This window comes from Microtus oregoni, unplaced genomic scaffold (genome assembly GCF_018167655.1).
Source record: "Microtus oregoni isolate MIOR12 unplaced genomic scaffold, Mior012 000008F_ref0000371, whole genome shotgun sequence".
Taxonomy (NCBI): Eukaryota; Metazoa; Chordata; class Mammalia; order Rodentia; family Cricetidae; genus Microtus; species Microtus oregoni.
The window spans coordinates 41,431-60,514 of NW_024543067.1; the positions used below are offsets into that span (position 1 = coordinate 41,431).

The 19,084-nt window shown below is 40.7% G+C and overlaps 1 protein-coding gene across 1 annotated transcript; it reads right to left on the reverse strand.

The window, feature by feature from the left end:
• Positions 1–9,761: 9,761 nt before the first annotated feature.
• LOC121452021 (acyl-coenzyme A amino acid N-acyltransferase 2-like) lies at positions 9,762–16,740 on the reverse strand. The gene is made up of 3 exons (XM_041657888.1): positions 16,278–16,740; positions 14,724–14,926; positions 9,762–10,355 (listed from the first exon to the last, which is right to left on the reverse strand). Exons 1-3 carry the CDS (start codon positions 16,738–16,740, stop codon positions 9,762–9,764), a joined length of 1,260 nt encoding a protein of 419 aa, XP_041513822.1.
• Positions 16,741–19,084: the final 2,344 nt, after the last annotated feature.

Here is a 19,084-nt window from a genome sequence, read left to right on the forward strand (position 1 = left end):
TTGGCCTATGATAGGGCAGAGTAGAGGTAGGCAGGAAAACTAAACTGAATACTGGGAGATAGAAGGCAGAGTCACAAGAAGCCATGGAGCCACCAGAGGGGAAAGACTCGAGCTGCTAGCCAGAACCTTGCCAGTAAGCCACGAGCCTTGTGGTAAAATATAAAATAATAGAAATGGGTTAATTTAAGAAGATATTAGAGTAAGCTAGAACTATGCATAAGCTAATAGGCCAAATAGTATTGCAAATAATATAGTTTATAGTTATAGTTTCTGTGTGTTTATTACAGGACCGGCCATCACAGAAACCTCCGCCAACATCTCTCCTCTCCTATGAGCTAAATGTAGTACCACCCAGTGTCAGGATGACTCATTTTATTACTTTAGTAGTGCTTCTGATTACACTTACGCTGCTTCAGCGGCCTCACATTGATCATTATCCTCCATCTAGCTTGTGAGATTCAGTGCTCAGGTTTAAACTTCTCTGCTTGCATTTGCTGCCAAGGACAAAGCTCTCTGTCCAAATACAACAAGCAGTGACTATGGGCTAAGAGAAACACAAATTCTGCAGTGAATTTTTCTTCCTCTTTTTATGATGTAAAAACGGCTGAGAAAGTCAGGCTCACTGTAGAAGACGACTGGAAAGAAACAAGACTAATAAAGTGTTTGATGTTGTACAACAATGAAACTCTTAACCGTAGTGATATTTTATTTGTATTTTAACAAAGTTTGCCTGTAGATCAGAGCACAGAAGTAAGCCACTGGAGGTCAGGCAGTGGTGGCACACACCTTTAATCCCAGTATATGGGAGTCATATGCCTTTAATCTCAGCATGAGAGAGGTGGAGACAGGAATGATATGGCTGGGTGCAGAGAGGAACATAAGGCAGAAGAGACAGAAGCTCAGTGCAGTCTGAGGTTTGGTGGAGATCCAGGCAGTCTGAAGCAGTCTGAGGACAAAGTCTTCCCTTAGGTCTGAACACTGGTAGAGGTAAAAGAACTCTCTAGTGGCTGGCCACCCTGCGCTCTCGTCAGGCAAACTTTATTTGTTAAAATATAAATAATGTATCCCTACACTTAACCTCATGGACATCCATGCTTTGATGACATGCCCATTACAGTAATTGACACAGAAAACATTTTGTTAAAGTTTACCCAACAAAGAGATGCCAGATTTCTCCCTGACTTGGCTGAAGAGAGACTGTGGTTTATTTGGAAATAAGGGGACATTTAATGGGGCCAAAAATAGCTTTAAAAAATTGACATGCTTAGATACAGAGGTAATAATGGCAAAGAATGTGCCCCAAGCAGTTATGACTTGTGAGTGTCCCCTTGGTGAGCTCTGAAGATCCTTTTACTAGGCTATGATGGGCAGGAAGACTTGGCAGCTCCAGCATTTGGAGAAAACAAATATCCTTAATCTGCCCTTGAAAGAAGGGGTAGGTGTCATTGGAATGAGTTAGTAAGAACTATGATTGATATTTATGCTTTAAAAATTGACTTTATTCCCTATAACCACCTGCAAAAAGTGATATCTTAAAGGCAGACCCATCAAATACCCAGTTCTCCAAATTTATCTCAAGAACCGGGTCCCACTAATACTGCAATAGTGAGGAAGTACAGAAAGAGTAGAAAGAAAGAAAGAAAGAAAGAAAGAAAGAAAGAAAGAGTAGAAAGAAAGAAAGAAAAATGAAGTTCTATGACCAAATTTAGCCTGACTTCTTTTTCAGATACTTTTTGAGAATCTAGAATAGAATTAAACCTTTGTTTACAGTAAATACATCTTAACTTTCCCTGCAGCCCTAGGGGCCTTGGGCTTTCCCTCCTCATCTGCAATCCCATCAAACACATATGGAGAACCACCCTATGAGCTCATTCATGGAAAAAGATTTTTTTAGTAGCCCCTTGAGAGGTAACTTCAGAAGCCACCAATACTAGCGTATGCAGCTACTGTACAGAGACTTAACGTGATTCTCTTTGGGAAGTCCACGATCTTAAGTATGTCTTACTTTCTTCCCAAGGTACCTCTCTTTTTAAGAACCTGTTCTAAGATTGGGTTGAAATGTCTTCTAAAAGCTTATGAAATGGAACCATGGTCAAATGGGCTTGCTGTCAAGTCAGATGATCAGTGTTCAATTCTGGGAACCACATGGTAACAGAGAATTGATTCCCAAGGGGACACCTCCACACGTCTATCTTCACTTGTAAACACACACATAATACATTTTAAAAGTTTGTTTAATACCCCCTCATTTCTGCTTCATACTGGTTCACCCTGAAATTCCTTCCTGGGCAAAGCCAAGCATCCGGTTTCACTTGAGTGGAGTTTCCTAAAAGATAAGGAAGTCCTCAGTGTACTTCCTGTGGTCACTGTCTAGATTAAGGAGAGAACCGGACCATGAGAGTCAAAAAGCAAAGCTTTATTCAAGGTCTCTAAGGCTGTAGGGTACCAACTGTCGGGCTGTGCCCAAGAGAAAGAAAATCAGTCCTGCCAAAAGGAGTCTGAGTTTTATAGGGTGCTTTTAGATGGGAGTGTGGTGGTAGAGTTAAGGAGGAAAAGGAAACTTCAACAGGCAAAAGCAACTGCAGTAAGCAACATTTTATGGGTGTGGGGGATTGCTCTTGCTGTTAAAACAGCAGGAGGCTGTGGTCAAGCTGTTCTGCTCAAACTAGAAGGCAGCAGACTTCTGAGAAGCGTAGAATGATCAGTTTCTATTTTCCTGAAGGGGCTGGGTCCCACATCTTGATGCCTTGGTGACTCCATCGTGGGCCAGCCTAACAGCCACCATGCTGACAATACTATTCTTGCCGTAGTAAATACTACGTGTGCACAAAACTATTCTGCTACTTACTGTCATTCTCTAGACTCCATGACTATTTTGTAATGAACACCAAAACTTTTACTGACATCCTACTTCTTGATCCAGCCTGGGCCAGCTTTGATCTGTGCCTTCAGACATATTTAATGAACATCTATTATATACTCAGAATTGTGCTAATAACTAGGGATGTACAGCAAACTAAGTAGACCAGCTGCTTTTTTTCATGGGTTTGAGTCAACGAAAGGAAAAAGAATATACATGTAACAGGCAGGGGTCGTGAGGGTCGTCTAGGGCACTTCCAAGTGTGTTTCCTTGGACAAAGAACAGAACTTCAGGAAATAGAGGACCGAGCTATGTGAGAAATGCAAAAGCAACCACTTTATGCCTTCAGAATTGAAGAGGCTCTACAGCTGGGAGTCTAATAAAAAAGATGCTGGCTTGAGTATTTTATAAGGCCCCAGGGTTCCCCTCTTTTCTCTGTTGGTCCTGTTTGGATACCTACCCATGAGCCTTCTTGCCATGCTTTTCTTACAAGGACTTCTAGGAACAGAAAGCTGTCATCCCGGGCAGCCCAGTTACACTCCTCTTGTCTACCTGTGTCCCTCTAGCTCTTCTCCAACATCCCAAAGCCTTTAATAAAAAGTGACTTGAAGGGATATTTAAGTTGGATGGGAACACCGGGGCGTGAATGAAAAACAGAAGAGGCTGCAGTGACACACATATGCGGCTACTTAAATAAGGGATGAGTAGATAGAATGCATATATAAAAAAATATCAAGGCGTCAGAGAGATGGTTCACATCTACTTGTAGCTCTAGCTCCAGAGGGATCTGATGCCTCCTTCCTCCACGAAGACGTGCACTCAGGTGACTATACCCACAGACACACAGAGAAACACATAAGTTAAAAAGTACATAAGTGAATCCGCAAAAGAACATGAAACCAAGAGAAAGCATATATAAGGGGGTCTGATGATGGAGGAAGGTCATTGCCTAATAAAGGAACTGCCTTGGCCCATTTTATTGGTTAGAGGATAGGTGGGAGGAGTAGACAGAACAGGACGCTGGGAGGAAGAGGAAGTGAACTCACTCTCGACAGCTCTCCTCTCTGGAGCAGACGCCTGAGAGAGACGCCATGCCCTGCTCCTGGGATGAAGCTCTGACCCAGGATGGACATAGGCTAGAATCTCCCCGGTAAGCGCACCTTGGGGTGCTACACACAGATGATTAGAAATGGGCCAAATTAATATGTGAGAATTAGCCTAGAAGAGAATGGATCAAGCAGTGTTTACATGAATACAGTTTGTGTGTTGTTATTTCGGGGCATAAGCTAGCCAAGCAGGCAGCCGGGGTGCTGGGGACGCAGTCCCGCCGCCCTTATTACTACAGTCTGAGGCATGAAGCAACTTTATACACATGAAGACTTAAAGGAAAATTAATGATTGTGGAATTTGTTAACTGGTCGTAAGAGACATTTGTTATGTCAGAGAGCATGGAGGTCTTCTTATTGTTCCAAACTTTGAAATTTATCCTGATGTAACAAGAAGTCATCAGTAAGCAAACGAATGCCACCATCAGACTTGTGTTTTTTAAACTTTTTTCAGGCTTGTGTTTTTAAAGTGTCCATTTGCATTGGTATATAGGATGACCGAAAGGAGTCAGAAAATAGAGGTGTAATGGCCAAGTAAGATACTGCTTTCTTTCTGAGATTCATTTGTGAATTGTGTGTATGTGTGTATGTACACGGTGGGCATATGTGCAGGTGATTGCAGGTGCCTGTGGTTTTGATATACCTGGCATGTGTGCTAGAAATCAAACTTGACCCTCTGTTAGAGCAGTGCCTGCTCTTCACTGCTGAGCCATCGCTCCAGCCATAGGATGCTACCTTCTTGAGCAATGTGCGTGCTGTGACTTGAAGTAGGGTGGCAATAACCAGAGTAAAGGCAGCTCAGAAGAGTATGAAAAATTGCTGAGGAGGCCATTGAATATAGACTCAATAGAAAGCCTGAAGCCCAGTAGGTATGGACTCAATAAAGCCTGAGGCCCATTGGATATGGACTCAATAGAGCCTAAGGCCTATTGGATATAGAGTCAAGAGAGCCTAAGGCCCGTTGGATATGGACTCAATAGAGCCTAAGGCCTATTGGATATACACTCAAGAGAGCCTGAGGCCCATTGGATATGGACTGAGTAGCACCATTGGAGATGGACTCAATAGAGCCCAAGGCCATTGGGTATTGCAGATGGCAGTTGTCAATAAACTTTTCTCCTTGGAGAGCGCTTCCAAATCTAACTTTCCTGGCTCACAGAAGCCTGGTGATGAGTGAAAAGCTGCAAAGAAAAGCAAGTCAGAATTGGATATACTGACAGGACATTAGCCCCAAACAGTTCTGTTTCCCCCAGAAGCTGAGAAACAGCGCATGTGCTCCTCACTGTGGAGAAACGCCAAGAGAATAAGCGTTACCCTCGCAAGATGGCTCCTCAGTACTCAAGATGGCTTCCTCACCTCAAGGTTTGATATGTTGACATCTAGAGTACGCTACATGTACATCCTTCCCAGGAAGCTGACTAAAACCATGGCAGAAAGATGAGGGGGGATCACACTTCCTCCAGAGCTCCCATCTTAAACGAAGTGCTAAAACAGACTAAATCACTGGGGGGAAACAGTTGCTAGCATCAAATTCTAAACCTATAAAAGCTGCTATTAAAGAGATCAAAATATAAACATTTTAAGATGTGCAAAGGTCCAGATTTTTTTTAAAGGCTGTAGCAGTGAATAAGTATCACAGCTATGGTTAAATAATCATTTACTCTTAAAGTACAGTAATGATCTGTAAATGAAGGAGTGTCATGGAGAAGATAACTTTGCTTTGGAGGCAGAAAAACAAATGCAAAGATACAATTTTCAGCTCTTTATTATGAAAACTGTGCAGGCATACATAAAGGCAAATAGAATATTATACCAGAGCTTATTCAAGACACCATCCAAAGTCTTTTGCAGTAATTTTGATTTTTGCAATATTTCTGACTCCTATAATAATACCCACATATCAAAACTGGCCACTGTTGATTACTTCAATATAGGTCTCTAAACTTTTATGTAACCATAATAACCATCACCACGTAAAACAATGTCATAACAATTTCTTAGTGTCATTTCTTGATACCATTTAATATAAATTTAAATTCAAATTACTCTAGGAAGACATGGGTCATATTCAAGTTATTCTATGGAATAATGAAAAATAATTACTTAAATATATGAATTTGACAAAAAAGTAATTATGAGATATTTTCAACAACATAATGACCATAGTTAATAATAACATTCTTGTATATCAAAATCACAAAGAGAACAGATTCAGTACAAAAGCATCATCAGTATGTGAGGTGATATTTAAATTAGCCTGGTGTGATAATTCCTGAATGAATACATATTATTGGGATTCAAGGAGTGGCAGGTTTATAAAAAGAGCAGAAATAAAATTACCCTTCAGAAATGAAGTACACTAGCAGAGAGGACAAGGGAGGCTTGCTTTCAGTTCAAACCTGAAGAGACACTTTACTAGAGAGAACCAGCTCATGCTAACAGAGTGATACCCTGTTATCAATGGAAAAGGTTCCATATAAATCCCCCAAACAAAGAGCTACCCTGGTTTTCCTAAGTTGTGGAGGACAGGTTGGAACTTTAATTTCATGTGATTTAATTCATGTAACATTTCACCATAGCCTATATGCTTAGTACCCAGTAGAGCCATAAACCTCTCCTGCAGTTTTGGGGGAGAAGGACTATAAGGCTTCAGTCTACTTAATTGTCTGTTACAGAGAGGAGGGCTGTAGAAGCAGGGAGAGGAACAGTAGGCAGGCCTGAGACCACACAGTCTTTTTTAACTATCTGTTACAGAGATAGGGAGGATAGAGGCAAGGAGTGTGAAGGCTTCAGTGGGTAGGCTGGGACTTGGTCTCTTTGAGTGAACAGAGACTTAAAGTGGCAGGCCATGATGTAACATATACAACATATACAACAAAACATTGCACTAATGCAATTAAACTATTAAATTAATTATTAATTATTAAATTAGCTATTAAACAAATGTTTAACTTATCCCCCCCCCATTTGTTTTTACAGTCACTCTGCTTAGATAAAGGCCTTTCGGAGCATTTTTAAAAGTCTTCTATAGTCCTGGACTTAATCTTCCTAGCCTAACTTAGTGGTACCCATGAAATTAATTGCTGAAGTTCTAGAACAGTCGACCCTCATAAGAACTTGCAGTTTGGACTTGTTTACTCATGGTGACGATTAACTTGCTCTCCTGTTGCAATGCTGGTAAATGATCAAAGGCTTGATTAGGCTAAAGTCCAACATACTGTAAAGACCATGTAAAGACCATGATAGCAGCACCATCAATACCCATGACTGTGGGAGTGGTTTCTTATTAATAAAGAAACTGCCTAGGCCCATTTGATAGGCCAACCCTTAGGTAGGCGGAGAAAACAGAACGGAATGCTGGGAGAAAGAAGCTGAATCAGTAAGTCGTCATGATTCTCCCATTCCAGGCAGACACAGGTTAAGATCTTTCCTGGTAAGCCAGCTCGTGGGCTATACAGATTATTAAAAATGGGTTAGATCAATATGTAAGAGCTAGCCAATAAGAGGCTGGAACTAATGGGCCAAGCAGTGTTTAAAAGAATACAGTTTCTGTGTAATTATTTTGGGGGTAAAGCTAGCCGGGTGGCGGGATACAGCAGCCAGCAGTTGCTTCAACACATGACCTCTTCCATGAAGTCCATCCTGTCAAACTGTCCCTTTTTACTGACCAATGTGAGTGGTGGGTCTGGATAGGGCCTATTTAATCCTTCCATGGCAAAGTGACATTCCTCCTCTCCTGCCCCTTCCACACTATGGCCTTTTGTACTTTGGTAAAACTGCCTTTATGTCAAAGAAAACAGAAAGTAGAAATAAAAATGAAGAGAACACCACATATCAGAAACAACAAACAACAAGAAAGAAAGAAAGAAAGAAAGAAAGAAAGAAAGGAAGGAAAGAAGGAAGATGAATTAATTTAACTTAAAACATAATAAACTAACAAATACATTTTAAAAGATTTGACCAATAAGTGAATCAAAAGTCACCATTTGAAAAGATAAGTAAGATAGGGAAATATCTATGTAAGTCAGACTGGGAGGAAACAGAAAACAGATAAATAGCAATCTATGTAAAAATGAAATATGAAGAAAGCATGTTCTAGAGAACAAGTGAAATTTTGTAGAAACACAAATAGTGGCATTGGCTCCAAAAGAAACATGAGCATCCTTGTTAATCAAGGCAAGAATTTTATCTATTCAAACTAAAGGAACATACAGAAGTAATGACTGATGAACGAGACTTACCAGACCAGGAGAACAGAAGAGGAAAGCATCATGAAACTATAAAGGAACTCACTATGAAAACGAGAAGAGCTGACTCTTATGAGCTGAGAGCTATCTGCCAGACACTGTTGTAATCAGACATTTCTCTCCCGCCCCCCTGTTCCTAAATACCTGGTGATAGCTTCCCAAATAATTGACTCAGAGACTTAATATTACTTATAAATGCTCAGTTGATAGCTCAGGCTAATTACTAGCTAACTCCTTCATTTTAAGTTACCCCCCCATATTCTTATTTATGCTCTTCCACTTAGTGGTACCTTTATTAGCATGACACATTCATCTCCTGCTTCCTTTGTATCTGGCAGGCGACTCCTGACTCCACCCTACTCCTTGCCATCATCCTTAATTTGGTTGCCCAGCCTATACTTCCTGACTGGCGGCAGGACAATCAAAATGTTATTAAACCAACTTGAGTGACAAATCTATGCAGTGCACAAGAAGATTCCATAGCGCACTGCTCTAAAGGCCTTGTTTGCATTAACTCACTCAGCTTCAATAAGTGTTGCAATGGCTCTTGATTAAATTTAATTGTATTCTTAATTAAAAATAGTAATATATACCTAGAATAAAGAGAAGCATCCTACTTTTTTTTAAAAAAAAAAGCTATCTACTTGATATCTATAGCAAGCATTATGCTTGACATGCTAGAATGTCCATTACAAGCAACAGAAATCTAACTTAATACAGCTTAAATGAGAATGTACTAGAAAGTTGGCAGTTTTAGAGACTTCATTTTGGGTTGGAAATGCCTAGATCAAATGAATCCTTAACAGGATATATATAAACAGTGTTTGTCAGTTTGCAAGAATATCATGATTTCTGAATACCAATATATTCCAATATATAAACTAAAATTTAATCTATAAAATTTCAAACGACATGCAAACCTGTCAGAAACACCTCAGATGCACATGTGTTCTGGTCTTTTGTCTCATTTTCTTCCAGTTGAATGGGAATAAATGTGATGTAAGGAATACTGTTCCCTGATGGAGGAAGGACATTGGCTAATAAAGGAACTGCCTTGGCCCATTTTATTGGTTGGAAGACAGGTGGGAGGAGTAGGCAGAACAGGACGCTGGGAGGAAGAGGAAGTGAGCTCAGTCTCGACATCCTCTCGGGAGCAGACGCCTGAGAGAGACGCCATGCCCCGCTCCCGGGCAGACACATGCCATGAAACTCTGACCCAGGATGGACTAGGCTAGAATCTTCCCGGTAAGACCGGTTCTCACAGATTATTAGAGATGGGTTGATTGGGATATCAGAATTAGCCAGTAAGGGCTAGAGCTAAAGGGCCAAGCAGTGATTAAATGAATACAGTTTGTGTGTTGTTATTTCGGGGCATAAGCTAGCCGAGCAGGCGGCTGGGGTGTTGGGGACGCAGCCCCGCCACCCTTATTACTACAGTTCCCCATCCCTACTCTCCAATCCCTAACTAATGCTATTATTCTCACACAAATTCCACCCTCTTCTCTGACTCACTTCCTGATCCCTACCTGGGCATGGTCACACCCTTGCTTAGAGTTTGCTTCCAGATGGAGAAAGGTGTTGCCTGAAGAACTTCTGGATCTCTCTCCATGAGTGTTCCTGGGCTGCTGCATGAGCAATGGAATCTCCTCCCCAAAGCAATGGGTTAGCTGAGTCAAAGGTCCAGGATGCAAAGCAACAGGGAGAATAGGGTGGCTCTATGAGGTGACCTGCCCCAGGGTATGCCAGCATTCTTCCATTGCTTCTCCCATGGCTCTGGAGCTGGTCCATAGCCTCTTGTGCATATGCCTTGCTATCCAAACATTCATCATTCTCTCCTACAATGAAGAGGATCCATCCTCGGGCTTTTTCCACAGGAAGTATACTCTGTGGGTTCAACCTATTGATGGGGTCACCTATAAAGGGACGAAATTGTATAGCCCCTGAAGCATGAATTTGGATGTGCTCCAGAACCCATTGGCTGGGTGGCACAACAAGATCCCGATACCTTAGTGGAATGCCTGAGATGGCATTGGGCCCATTGATACAGACAGTGGCAACCACCTGTTTCAGATAGCAGGCCATGGCCAGCCCGATCTCTGCACCTTTGCACACGGAGATCACACCAATTCCTGATTGTTGGATCTTGAACACAAAGCAAAAAGAAATCAGGTTACATGTTGTCCTCTCGAAAGAAGCTCTCCTGAAGGAAGGCCAGGCAGTCAAAACAATAAAATTCTGGCACTTGGTTTTTTTTAACTAGTGAGATCCAGAGACTACTACCTATAATAATACCTACTCAGAGCTTATCATTTTGTGGAAGCAATTGTATCACTTACCTTGGAATAATCAAAATAAAACCTCATCAGAGTTCTAGAGATGGGAGGTTGTGGCACAGTCCTATAATCTCAATACCAGGGAAACTAAAATAAGAGATTTTTGAGTTCCAATCCTGCCTAGGCTACATAGGGAGACTTTGACATAAGATAAATAAACATTTTCACACCTGGAAAAGTGAGTGTCTGGGTCCCTTACTGGAGGACTTTACTCTCTAGGCCCTAGCCCCAGTGCCCCACTCCTACCCACTGAAGCCTCAAAGACCTGGAAGCAGCCTCCCCACACCCCAACCACTCCCATGACATCTGTGACCACCAGAGCCTTGACTCCACCTACACCTGAAGGAGTCCCAGAGTTACATCAGTGACATTCAGAAGCCCAATTGCACCCATTGGAGGGAGAAATGGATAGAAGACAGTGTAAGAACACATTCAATAACATAAAGAGCAATATTGTACCAACAGGAACTAGTGGTTCTACATTAGCAAGACCCAAACATCCCAACAAAGGTGAAGCAAAAGAAAGCAACCTTAAAAATAATTTTATGAAGATGATAGAGGCCCTTTAAAAGGAAATGAAAAATTCCCTTAAAGAAGTGAAGGAAAAGAAAAGCAAAAAATTAGAAGAAATCAAGAAATCCTGCAAAGGAAGCAAAGAAAAAACAAACAAGCAAAGAAAATGGTTTAAGACTTGAAAACTGAAATAGAGGCAATTAAAAAAAAACACACAAGCTGTGGGAATTCTGGAAATGTAAAGTCTGGGTAAACAATCAGGAACTACAGATGCAAGTATACCCAACAGAATACAAGAGATGGAAGAGAGAATTTCAGGTATTGAAGATACTATAGAGGAAATATATACATCTGTCAAAGAAAATGTTAAATCCAAAAAATTCTTAACACAAAATATTCAAGAAAACTGGAACACCATGAAAAGACCAAACCTAAGAATAACAGGGATAGAAGAATGAGAAGTCCAGCTCAAAGACACAGAAAATATATTCAACAAAATCATAGAAAAAAATTTTCTAAACCTAAAGAAGGACACACCTATGGAAGTCCAAGAAGCTTACAGAAAATACACTGGACCAAAAAAAAAATAGTCCCCTCGCCACATAATAATCAAAACATAAAACATACAGAATAAAGAAAGAATATTGAGAGCTGCAAAGGGAAAAGGTCAAGTAACATATAAAGGCAGACCTATCAGAATTGCGTCTGATTTCTCAATAGAAACTCTGAAAGCCAGAAGGTCCTAGATAGATGTTCTGTAGATACTAAGAGACCACAGATGCCAGCCCAGACTACTATATCTATATCCAGCAAAACTTTCAATCATCATAGACAAAGAAAACAAGATATTCTATGACAAAACCAGATTTAAACAATATCCACAAATCCAGCCTTACAGAAAGTACTAGAAAAAAAAAACTCCAACCCAAGGAAATTAGCTGCACCTTCAAAAACACAAGCAATAGATAATCCCACAGGAGCAAAACCCAAAGAAGGGAAACGCATGTACAATACAAATAACAACAATAAAACTCAGAATAACAGAAACTAACAATCACTGGTCATTAATATCTCTTAATATCAACAGTCTCAATTCATCTATAGAAAAAAGGCTGACAGAATGGATACAAAAACAAGATCCATCCTTCTGCTACATATAAGAAACACACCTCAACTTCAAAGACAGACATTACCTCAGAGTAAAGGGTTGGGAAAAGATTTTATAATCAAATGGACCTAAGAAACAAGCTGGTATAACTATCCTAATATACAGCAAAATATACTTCAAAATAAAATTAATCAAAAGAGATAAAGGACAACTCATATACATCACAGGGAAAAATCCATCAAGAGGTAGTCTCAATTCTTAATATTTATGCCGCAAATATAATGTCACCCACATTTGTAAAAGAAGCATTACTAAAGCTTAAATTACACATCAAACCCCACACACTAGTAGTGAGAGACCTCAATAACTCTCTCTCACCACTGGAAATAAAGGAACTAACAGAAGTTATAACTCAAATGGGTTTAACAGACATCTATAGAACATCCCACCCAACAACAAGAGAATATGCCTTCTTCTCAGCAACTCATGGAACCTTCTCTAAAATTGACCACATACTCGGTAACAAAGCAAACACCAACAGATACAAAAAATGGAATAATCCCCTGTATTTTATTGGATCACAATGGCTTAAAGTTAGAATTCAACAACAACACTAATTGCAGAAACTCCACAAACTCGTGGAAATTGAACAATACCCAACCGAATTATCCCTGGGTCAAGGAAGAAATAAGGAAAGAAATTAAAGAATTCCTAAAATTTAATGAAAATGAATGCATAACATACTCAAACTTATGGGACACTTTGAAAGCAGTGCTAGAAGGAGGTTCATAACACTAAGTGCCTACATAAAGAACCTGGAGAACTCTCACCCTAGTGATTTAACAGGATACCTGAAAACTCTCGAACAAAAACAGCAGGAGGAGGAGGAGGAAGAGGAGGAGAAGGAAAGAAGGAGGAGGAGGAGGAGGAGGAGGAGGAGGAGGAGGAGGAAGAAGAAGAAGAAGAAGAAGAAGAAGAAGAAGAAGAAGAAGAAGAAGAAGAAGAAGAAAGAGGAGCTGTTACAGATGTTCAGATGCCCTAATCTGAAAAGCATGGGGCTATAGTGTTTCGGGTCTGGAGTTTTCAGACTTTGAAATATTTGCACAGACTCTATTGGCAGATAAGCTTCACTGTGGAAATCTAAAATCCACAAAGTAGGCCGGGCGGTGGTGGCGCACGCCTTTAATCCCAGCACTCGGGAGCCAGAGGCAGGCGGATCTCTGTGAGTTCAAGACCAGCCTGGTCTACAGAGCTAGTTCCAGGACAGGCTCCAAATCCACAGAGAAACCCTATCTCAAAAAAAAAAAAAGAAAAGAAAAGAAAAGAAAAAAAAAGAAAAAAGAAAAAAAATCCACAAAGTAGTCCAAAATAACTTTTTGAGATTTGTGTTGATGTTCAAATGTTTTAAATTTCATATTTGATTCTTAAGTTAAGAATGCTCACCCTTGATATTTAGGCTATGAAGCTACTGTGGAATGTTAGATGGGATGGTGCATATCAAATATTACTAGTGAGTGTAGCGCTTAATAGTCACTGAGCAAACGCAAGGGTAAGGGCTGTGCCTTTATTAGTTTACCTTTGTTCGCTTGGACAGATGTATCTGATATTTGAGTGAACATTGTTTATCTACAAAATGATAGATAATATTAAATTAAGTAGTATCTCGACTCTCAATTCTGTGGATACCATATGGTATTTACATTTCTGTGTTTCTTCAGTCGCTAGCACAAATATCAATACTTTGGGACCTTTCCAAGTGAACTAAGTCACAATTCCATTGGTATTTATTTCCTAGGAAAAGGCAGGTAACAAGGTGTACTTGTCTGTCCTCAAATTTTAATATGTATAAGAAACACAAAATGCTGACTATTATTTAGGGAATGGAATCTTGCCTTTCTGTCAGATCTCGGGTGATGCTGAGGCCGCTGGACCATGGTCCCCATTTCATTGCTGCAGAGATACTTAACCATGTTTTCTAAAAGGACCCCCTCCTTTCCAAATTTCTCTCCTGAGGCTAGCTCCTGTCATTGGTTAGTTACTTTTGTCCACCTACTCCCAGCTCTTAAAATAACTGAAGAGCTAGATCAGGAAATTGGGTTATTGCACCAAGTCAGTTTTGCTGCTAATTACGTTGTTCTCTTGGGCTTTGACTCCAGTACTGAACTTCTGCATTAGTCTTAGTGTCAGATCCTTTAATGTAACCTCCGCCAGCATCATATCACGTAGAGACAATCACTGATGTGTGAAAACATCAACTTCATCAGGGTTCAGGATCAGTGGCAGAGAGAATACTGAAGAGCCACTTACGAATGTATTACAAGAGCTTTAAACGTAAGACGTCTTGGCTTTTCCCACTGAAGAGAATCAACAATATGGGCTCTGTGTATTTATTGTCTTCTGTGTGCCAGTAAACAGGAATTACTAATCAGCCTGACTCTCCTATCATTCTTAAAATGTAAGCTGTGCTCTGCCCAAGGCTGTACTGATTAGACCAGACACTTGTGGGTTTGTCTATCCTATGATTTTATGAGATGAATCAAAAAGTATTTTAACTACCTTGGGATGAGCTAGTAGGAAATCAGCAGCTTCTTCAAAATACTCCAAGTCGGTCTCCAGCAGTTTGTCAGGCAGGCCTTCATAGGCAAAGTACGCTAAAGCCAGCACTGCAAAGCCATGGGAAGCCAAAAGACTGGCACGGAATTCAATTAGACCTCCAATAATCCCGAACAAGTCAATAATTCCTGGGAAAGGACCTTCTCCTAGGAGAAAAAAGAAACAAGAAAATGGGATCAAAAGAGAGTTAAGTACAGCAGAAAAAGCGAAGGCATGAGTTGCATACAGGCACACACTGGTACACACTCTCATACATACTTATACATGCATGCACACACACACATCCACATGAGAGTGCATGTTTAATTCATCTGAATTGTTATTTCTAGTGCAGCTTCTGAAAATGGGGCTGCAGATCCATATGGATCCATATAAGTGAATGTGGGAGAAATTTGACAATAAGAAATGATTTGAACATGCAGTGGCCAAAATTTAACTCAAAATAAAATGAGAAGTGGTCCCAAGGCATTTCTGCTGATGCCTGCCAGACTTCACTTTTCCCTGGTTCTGAAGAAACAGCAAGCATGCCTCTCTACGTGTGCTGGAATGGCACTGGTACCAGATAGCTGCGGCCTCAAACACTGGGACTCAGAGTCAAGTTGATTGCTGTGTGTTAGTAACCACAGTGTTTTTACTACACACATAGGGTTTTGTTCATATAGATACATAGTGATTTAATGACAGAAAACAAGGACTTTTAATGTGTCCCTCCTGCCATTCTTCAGCTTGTGTCAAATTGCAATATTCCTATTGTATATTATTAGAATGTCTGATTTTTAAAATTGCTCTTAGACTTACTAACTTGAGTTTCATTAAAAACTCATTAAATGAACTTTGATTTAGAATGAGGATAGAATTTCGACAAGTTTTTAAATGCATTAAGCATACCTATGCCATTCTGCATATTTATGTGAAACAGATTTCTTAGCATTGACAATTATGAAAACAAAAATATTAGGTAGTCCTGGAAAACAATGAAGATAATCTAACCATGCTCTATATTCTCATATATTCAACCAAAGTTTAATTCTAGGTAAGCCCATTCATCCCATCAATGCGCAAATTTGCTTTCTTGTTTAATAGATGATAAAATCATGTGTACACCAAAGAACTGTTTTCAAAATCATTTTCTATGCTTTATTGACAGTAATTGTCTGTTTTCTACACCTATTTCATATATTTATATACCCAGGGTCATGCTAAAATTACTACAGCAAGGATTTTTGGAGCCCATTCCCTATGGAAGGATACCTTGCTCAGCCTAGATGGGGGGCGGGGGCTTGTTTCTGCCTCAGTGTGATCTGACAGACTTTGCTGCCTCCTGAGCTCATGGTGGGTAATATGGGGTAAGGTGAAGGGAATGGGAGGAGGGGAGGGAGGGGGAACTGGGATTGGTATGTAAAATAAAAAAAAAAATAAAATAAAGTTTACTACAGCGAAAAAGAGGTCACAAGTAGAAAAAAATATATCTTCTATAACAATGAAGATTATTCTTACCTGGAGGGAGAAAAAGGGCTCCGCGTATGCGACCTTCTCGGATCTGCTTCCGCTGAACCCCAGGGCCTACAAACCAGCGCTGCACTATCTGACTGGCCTTGGGTCTAATTGTGCCTGAATCTTGCAAGCAAACAGAGTCATACAGGTCCAGAGTGATACAAAATGGGCTGTTCATCACCTCTTTCTTCATCAGTCGCTGGAAAGGCCGCTTGGGTTTCAGAGACCAAAAGAGGCCCATTGGATGAACTCCTACATAGTCACCCCCCAAGGCCGCTGCCTGCTCCAGGTCCACTTCGCCAGCCTCATTGGCCTTGTAGAAGGCTCTGGATTGGAACAGATTCTCCTTCTCATCCTTCAGTGTTGCCTTGATGGTCACTAACTGCAGTGGAGGCAGACCAGTTGCTAGGATGGACACGGGCTCATCCACAAGCGCATTTGAGGGGGTGACTGTGAGTTGGATCATTGGCAAGCTGGTGAGTGGACCACGCGGTGCTTCTTCACTGCTGTGAGAGACGAAACTGAGTTGGAGACTTAAAGACCAACGAAAGACAGACGCAAGGCTGTCCAAGTCTGATCGAATGAAACTTCGAAGGACTTTAGTATAAAATGTGTAGAACTGGGAGGAAAAGGGAGAGGAAGAGAAGGGAGGAGAGGAAGAGAAGGGAGGAGAGGAAGAGAGGGGAGGAGAGGAAGAGAGCGGAAGCACTGGTTGTATGTTACATTGGGGGATTGAGCTAAATGGCCTGGTGAAATCTGGTAAGTAATGGAGAGCAAAACAGTGAATTCAAACGAGATATGACCCCTGAGATTCATATCTTGGCTATTACAACACTGTAGTTTTGTGGTTTGGAAAACATTGGACATTAATACTGTGAAAGTATTCCTACCATGGTGTGTTTGTGAGGTGTTAAGGGAGGTGGCACATGGGATACAGCTCCAAAACAGTACATCTCTCCAGCCCATTCCAGTCTAAATTAATCAAATAATAAGTAATCTATCACAGTGGTGATGTAACTAGGGCCACCGAGTCCCCTTTAAAGGTTCCTGGTTTTCCTGGTAAAAGAATTTTAAATGAACACAGAATTGGAGTCAGAAGGAGGAAGAGCGTCCTTGAAAGGAGACTAAATACAGAGATATAGAAAATTAGACTTTTAAAATCACACTTATTTACTGTGTGTGTGTGTGTGTGTGTGCGTGTGTGTGTGTGTGTGTGTGTGTGTGTGCGCGCGCGCTTGCATGTGCATGCCTGGGTGTATATGTAGTCAGAGGACAAACCATGGGAGCCAGTTTTCTCCTTCCATCCCAGGGACCATACTCAGATTATCAGACTTGAAGGCAAGCACTCTTAATCTACTGAGCCATCTTGATGCCTGGGAAGTTACACTTTCTAATAAAATAAAATTAAAAACATCTTGGGAAGACAAAGGCAGGAATAAAGGAAAAAGAAAAGTGCTCTTCAGATTTCTGTCCCTGCTAGGTGAATGTTTCTTTCCCACAATTGCCATTTCCCAAGTAATCACTCAGAGTCTTAATGTTGACTATCAATGCTCGGCTAATAACTCAGGCTTGTTACTAGCTAACTCTTCAATTTAAATTAACCCGTATTTCTTATCTACTCTCTGCCACAGGGCTCATGGCTTGTTACCTCATTTTCTATACGTCCTGCTTCCTGAGCGTCAGGATGGCAACTCCTCAGTCTGCCCTTCTTCCTGCCAGCATTCTCCTAGTCTGGCTCTCCTGCCCAACCTTATTCTGTTCAGCTATTTGCCAAGCAACTTCTTTATTAAACCAATCAGAGTGACATATAGTCATGCAGTTTAATGATTATTTAAAGATTAGTTCTTGCAGGTTTAATTGGAAAAGTATGAAATTGTCCTCTTCCAAAAATGACCCAGACCTTGGGCATGAAACCAGTGTTCCACCCCTTAGGACTAACTAAGAGAGAAAATATTTACCTAAGTATTGTTTGGTTTATAGTCAAACATAATAAAGCATACCTGAAGTCCTACTCTTTGAGAGGTAGAGGCAGGAGGATCGACACAAGTTTGAGGACAGCCTGGGCTATATAGCAAGTTCCAGGCTAGGTTGAGTGGTCACATAGTAAGACCTTGGTTTCTCTCTGTGTCTCTGTCTGTCTGTCTGTCTGTCTTTCTGTCTGTCTGTCTGTCTGTCTCTCTTTCGCTCTCTCTCTAATACACACATACACACACAAATGTATATGTACATATATATATATATACACATAATCTGGTTGTCTTAGGGTTTTTATGCTGTGAAGAAACATAGTGACCATGGCAACTCTTATAAAAGAAAACATTTAGTTGGGGCCAGTAGACAGTTTCAGAATTTTAGTCCATTATCATCATGGTGGTACATAGTGACATGCAGGCAGACATGGTGCTAGAGAAGGAACTGAGAGGTCTACATCTTGATCCACAGGCAATAGGAAGTGAACTGTGTATCATACTGAACATAACTTGAGTGAAGGGAACCTTAAAGCCCACCCTACAATGACACATTTCCTCCGAGGCCATACCTACTGCAACAAAGCCACACCTCCTAATAGTCCCACTCCCTTTGAACTTATAGGGACCAATTACGTTCAAACTATTACACTAGGCTAACTTTGTATGAACTGAGAGTTCCTGTGTGGTATCAAACACACAATGTGACTTAGACAACAAGAAATACTGTTTATTTGTTGTTATGAGCCTGTCTTTTAGTCTAGTGCTGGGAATGGATAACAGTATTTTGCTGCCATCCACTTACCTTTGGTTTTATTACCTTTAGGCCAGAATGGAACAGCT